This window comes from Apteryx rowi, unplaced genomic scaffold (genome assembly GCF_003343035.1).
Source record: "Apteryx rowi isolate R43461 unplaced genomic scaffold, aptRow1 scaffold_320, whole genome shotgun sequence".
Lineage (NCBI taxonomy): Eukaryota > Metazoa > Chordata > Aves > Apterygiformes > Apterygidae > Apteryx > Apteryx rowi.
This window is the reverse complement of record NW_020449642.1, coordinates 985129-990656: the sequence shown is the minus strand read 5'-3', so window position 1 is coordinate 990656 and position 5528 is coordinate 985129. Positions and strand designations below refer to the sequence as shown.

Here is a 5528-nt window from a genome sequence, read left to right as displayed (position 1 = left end):
GGAAACATATTTATAAAATACTCCTAGGACATGGCTCTTGGAGGGCTTCAGCTACCTTGAACCACCTCCCGTTCATTCGCCAGGAGCTGGAAGTGCCCAGTTACCCTCCGCGAGCYGAGCCCAGCCTCGCCACGCCGAGCCGGAGGTGGGAATACCTCCCGGAGCGCCGAGAAGGGGCTTCAGCGAGGGGCTGCCGCGGCGGGAGGAGCGCGGAGCCGTTCAGAGCGACGAAGGYGCTGGGCTGCTCCCAGAGGCTCGAAGCCGGTTTTTGCGGAAGCTGAYTGCGCTGACGTTCCCGTGACCTTCTTGCGCCTCTTCCTGGCGCTGAACAGTAACTCGCAACGCGTGGGTGTTCCCGTGGTGTATCCTGTTTCCCGRCCAGCCGCATCCCGCTCGCCCTCACAGCCCGATAGGAAGGCGAGATAAGCCGGGGATCATCCGCTCCCCCTGCGCTCTTTGCCCTGGGAACATCCTTTTGTCGCTGCCTACGTTTTCTGTTTCCCGCTGCATCGCCTCCTTCCAAACTGTCTCATCCCAGCAGTTCTGGCCGCTCCATCCGTCGCGTTGAGTTTGTCCGTCCCTGCAGGGCTGGGCTGGAGGACCAGGAGGTGGCCTTTGGAGACGAGGTCTCGCTGCCTGCAGGTGCTCGGAAGGGTCTCTCCTTCCTTCTCTGCGCTGGGAGCGACTGGCCTCACGTCATGCACGAATCCTTTAATGTGTTTTCCCAGGAAATGTGTCCTGGGAGGTCAGGAYGCTTCATTTGTTTCTTTGTTTTCCCCCACCTATCGGCTTCCAACTTGTAYGGCTCTCCCTGACCTTGCAAAGATGCCCTTTTCCTTGTAAGGGGCTGCTGCAGGTGCAGGAGAGAGGACCAGCCCTAAACCACCTCCTCCTGAAACGCTGTGCACGCGAGGAGGGCCTGCTCTGGAGTCCAAGGACGCCAGTTTGCAGCCAAAAAGCTGGAAAAGCTGATCGGTGGATGAGATCTGCAGGAGGGCTGCCTCGGGTCAGACCAACAGATGCAGGCTGGTAAAAATAAATATGCTTCCAGGTGCATGTAGACCCCTCTCCGGGCTTTGCCGAGCGGGCTTTGATTCACATCTGCTGGCCAAGAGAGCTGGAAGAGGTCCTCCCTCTGTAAACCTCACTGAGCCGAAACGCGGCTGCAGCAACATGCTGCTGCCAGGAGAAGGGACCACGGGTGACGTCCGTGCTCCCAGGCTAGGGCTGCTCGTGTTTATYGGCTTTTAACTGGCACGTGAGGTGGTGGGTGGCCATGGAGGAGGCTCCGAGGAGCTCGGTGCCTCCTGTGCACCCGGCAAGCTGGGCGAGAGGGGTAATGCACGGAAAAGGCAGGGCCACCGTGGTGCTTGGGAGGAGAGYGGGACTTGCGCGTGCTCTCGTGTGCAAAGACCTCTTGCAATGGCCAGGAGGTTTCAAAGCTTCTGCAGTGACTCCGACTAAAGCCATCTCGGTGAAGTGCCTTTACTTTTTCATTTTCGCTCTGCTATTAAATATTTCCCCTTCAGAACTTAAACATCCTTACTTTTTCTTCTCTTTTAAATCCGCCTGATCGTTCAGTGCGGGCTCTGATTTGGTGAGAGGTGTGTGTGTCGGGAGGAGATGGCCCTGAGACAGTAACTCTGGGATGTGAAGTATGAAGACGCGCATGTAAAGAGCAGAACTGGAGAAAGCGACTGAAAATCCCAACAGCTCGGTGCAAAACCCAAGCTGTCTCCCCAAAATGAGCCAGCGCTGAGTGAGACGCGTCTGAGATGCCRGGAAAGTCAGGACAGATGGTTGCTCCTCTTCTGCTGTAGGTTGTAGGTCATGACACAGTGAACCTCTTCTCCTAAAAACGGTCCAGCTGTGGCGTGCAGGAACCCCCGACCATGTAGGCAATTTGGAGAAGAGTTAAACACGGGGATTACTCCTAGCTGCTGAGCAGGAATTGTGTACTGTAGGCGTTACGCTAATGGACATTTAATGGGGTTGTGGTTTGTGTTCAGAGAAACAGCCGGTTTTGGTAAACTAACAGCTTGGAAGCACGGATGCTCTCCGAGGGCTCGCCGCAGCCCTGCAGCGGGAGGTGCATCTCTTCTCAAAGCATATGCACAGTTTTGAGCCATATTTTGAATTACGGTCTCCGTGCCCATACCTGCGAAGTCAGTCTGCAAGGGTTTCGGGAAGGTCCGGGGGGTGGGTGTCATGCAGGCCGGCACGGGGGGGGTGCTTGCAGAGCTGCTTCCCTAAGGGAAATTCGCATTTCAGCCCGGCTTTGGCCGCAGAAGAGGGAAGCGAGTCTGGTGGTCCTGGCCTGGTCTGTAATGGATGATAGCTGTCTGCGTCACGGCAAAGTCCTGCAGCGTTCAGCAAGGCCTGGCGCTGGGAGGAGGCCCGGGGCTGAAAAGCCTTAGATGGGAATCGCATTAAATTGCTGCCGTGTTGCAAGAGGGGTCAAGGGACGGTGTCCCACGTTCAGGCGCCACGTAAACCAGCGTGGGCTCTCTGAGCTGGGCACGGCAGCAGCGTAGAAAGCGTGGAGCGATTCCCTTACKAGGGAACTTCGGCRGGAACTAATGGCAAAAAGTGAACTYTTTTGTCACACCATGGCTCCTCTTCTCCAGCCAGGCAATTCCCATCTTTCATGGAGCTACAGCAGGTGCCTTCTCCCTGCCCTTTCTCCACCTAYTTTCTTCAGCTTCTAAGTTAGGTACCGGAGCAGGGGGACACGGCTCTGGGTCTTGCCCTGGCAGCGATGAGCTTTGCCGGAGAGTGACCTGCTCCCTGTGGGATCCGATTTCTCCTTCCGTGCCAAAGCACCCGGCTCGCTCCTGGCACTGCTGCGGCCCCGGGCAATGGGAGCAGCCCAGGAAYGCTGCGAGCCGCCAGATGAAAGCGGTTCGGGGAAGAACGGCTTCCCAAAACCGGTTAACGCCTGGCTTAAAACCAGGATTCTGAAAATCCCCTTTTCCACCCGTATTAAAAGCTGGGCCGCCGGTGCTCGCTTCTAGGCTACCTGCTACCTTTAATTGCTTTATTTTTTGCCCAGAGAGGGCGAGGACAAGCATGCCGAGCCCCGGCGGTCGTTGAAAAGGCAAACGGTGGCAGGTCCTCTGGATTGCGTGTTTCYGTTCGGAATTGGGTGTTAATGGGAAAGTTGCCTCGTAGCCTCGAATACGTTGGCTTGCCGAAGCGCTCTGCAGCTCTTCCTTGCCCGTTTTGCTGGTTCTGCAGCTTTCTCTTCTTCCTCTGCCTTCGTCACGGGGAAGAGCTTTGCGCTCAAACGGTTCGTGTTTTCGCCGTCAGATTTATTCTCTGAGCTGTATGTTCCTGGCACGTAACTGGCCTGTAGAAAGACGGGGATGCTGCAGCTTAGCCCAGCTCTGAGCAGCYGCGCTCTCTTCTGCAGGTAAAATAATTAGCTAAAGCTCTCAGAACTGATGAGTCCTTTTGGAAGAAATAACAAGCTTGGCCCTTCGGGGCCAGAGAGCCGCCTGCAACGACGAGAGACCACGGTAAGACCTGCCTTGGGCRGCAGGTAGCAAGAGCTTGCTTTTCCCAGGGCGGCGGATGCTGGCGGTTGTCCGATACTGAGCACAAGCTGGATCGGCAGTGGGATGAGCCGGGGTTTTTAGTGTGCGTGTGTGTGTGTGTATATATACATATATATATATTTTTTCTTTTTTTCCCCTTCTGTCTCCTCTCCTGCTGCTCGAGGCCGTGCAGCTGAGGTGCTGCACCCGGGCCGAGTTCAGGTTCGGGGCAGCAGCAGAGGGACTGCTAACCCTTAATACCTCTTCAAAAATAGAAGTGAGGGCACGGTTTGCAGCCTGGGGAGGTGCCCGGGGGCTATTCCTGGCTCATCCCTGCGTTGGGCACAAACCCACACCGCGCATATAGCAGCACCTCGTCTATTTTTGAGGTCTGCACGGTGAAGGGGAAGTTTTTATTTGCTGGAAGCCACAAGCTAATGAGAGCCTGAGCTGCCAAGGCGAAGCGGGARCGAGCTGGGAGTATGCACTTATTTCCGTCCCCGGCGAAAAAGCRGTCCTGCCTTGCAGGGTGGCTTCGGAGAGCCCTAGGGATGTTGTAGAGGTCAAGGGGCRCTAAAGCAGAGCGGCACCATGCGTGGCCCCGGCAGCACAGAAACCTGCTGTGTGACCACCTCTTGGAGAGCCGGGAAAGGGCGGACCTGGGTCTACTGTCCTCCTGATGTTGATCCAGGCTGGTTTTGTTCTGTCTGCGTGTTAGAGGCATGCAAAAACTCTCTGTTCGTAGCTCGTAGGAGATGCCTCCTGCTCTTGGGCTTGCAAGAGAGATTCAGCCCTTGGGGTTGCTTTCTCTTGAGCTGGATGTGCCTCGTGTCCCGGTCCTGTGGACCGTGTTTGGCTCTGCGGTGGGACGACGGGGAGGAGGGTTGGCTCGTGGCTGTAAAAGCGATATTTCCCAACCTAAGAGGTGCTTGTGAGTCCCTCCCACCAAACTTCTCATTTGATAGGCCACCAGGATGGAGAGCAGTGCCCCAGAGGAGAGCTTCGTAGGCTCACCTCGCATGCGGCTTTTCCAGAGCGGTAAATCCTCGCCGGTCAACATACATTCCCTTTGCTTTCCGAAGGAAAAGGCAGTAGTGTTCCTGCCTCCTCGCTCCCGTGGACGTCCGCGATGGGCACCTCCGGCAGCTTGCTGGGCACCCAGTGCTCCGAGGTTCAACTGTGGTCCGTTGCAGGGGAAGACGGGCAAGGAAGAGAGGGAGAGGCGGACCTTGCAGCTGCGGAGCCTGCAGTACCTGGAGCGGTACATCTACCTGATCCTGTTCAACGCCTACCTGCACCTCGAGAAGAAGGACTCCTGGCAGCGGCCCTTCAGCGTCTGGATGCGCGAGGTGAGCCTTTCCCCGCTCCCCCAGCCGGACGTCGGTCGCACCCGGCCCGTGTCAGCGAGATTAATCGCAAAATTTATTGGCTCCTTTTCACGCTCCTTTGCTTGGTGCCCCGGTGCAGGGCTTCCTACCTTCTGCTGCTGCACTTCAGAAGATACGAGGGTGGTGCATAAGCCCAAAGGCCTTTGCTCCCTCTTTGCCCAAGGGGATTTTCCCGGAGGGATGTACGGAAGAGACGCTGAAGCGAGCCCGCAGCTAGCTCTGCTTACAGGCCAAAACACTGCGTCCGAGCGGGCCCGGCTTTGGAAAAGCTCCAATTTCAGCCAAGCGTCGTAAATCAGCTCTTTATTAGTTTACCTGGATCGGGGCAAATCGGACGTTAGGAAAACCACGTTCCGCCTTGGCTCCCCGCGCGCCGCGCGCAAAACACAACAGCCCGGCAAAGCGGATCGGGGAGGCAAAACGAAATAGCGATGAAAACCATCCGTTGCCGCCGCGCCTGGCGGCGCCGGGCTGCACGGCGAGTCCCTGCGGCCGGGGGGACCGGACCCGCCACGGCGGCTGCCACTGGCGGAAAATGGGGCTGGTGGGTGCCCGCTGCCCTGGCGAGCCCCCCTTTTCCCCCCTTTTCCCCCCTTTTCCCCCC

General features: G+C 57.3%; 1 protein-coding gene across 1 annotated transcript in view; it reads left to right on the top strand.

Moving 5' to 3' along the window:
• Positions 1–5528, top strand: part of PALD1 (phosphatase domain containing, paladin 1) — a 26661-nt gene that overhangs the window by 19588 nt on the left and 1545 nt on the right. The window contains exon 18 of the mRNA XM_026071055.1: positions 4730–4885. Coding sequence (XP_025926840.1) covers positions 4730–4885 — 156 coding nt within the window. The remainder of the gene's footprint in view (positions 1–4729; positions 4886–5528) is intronic.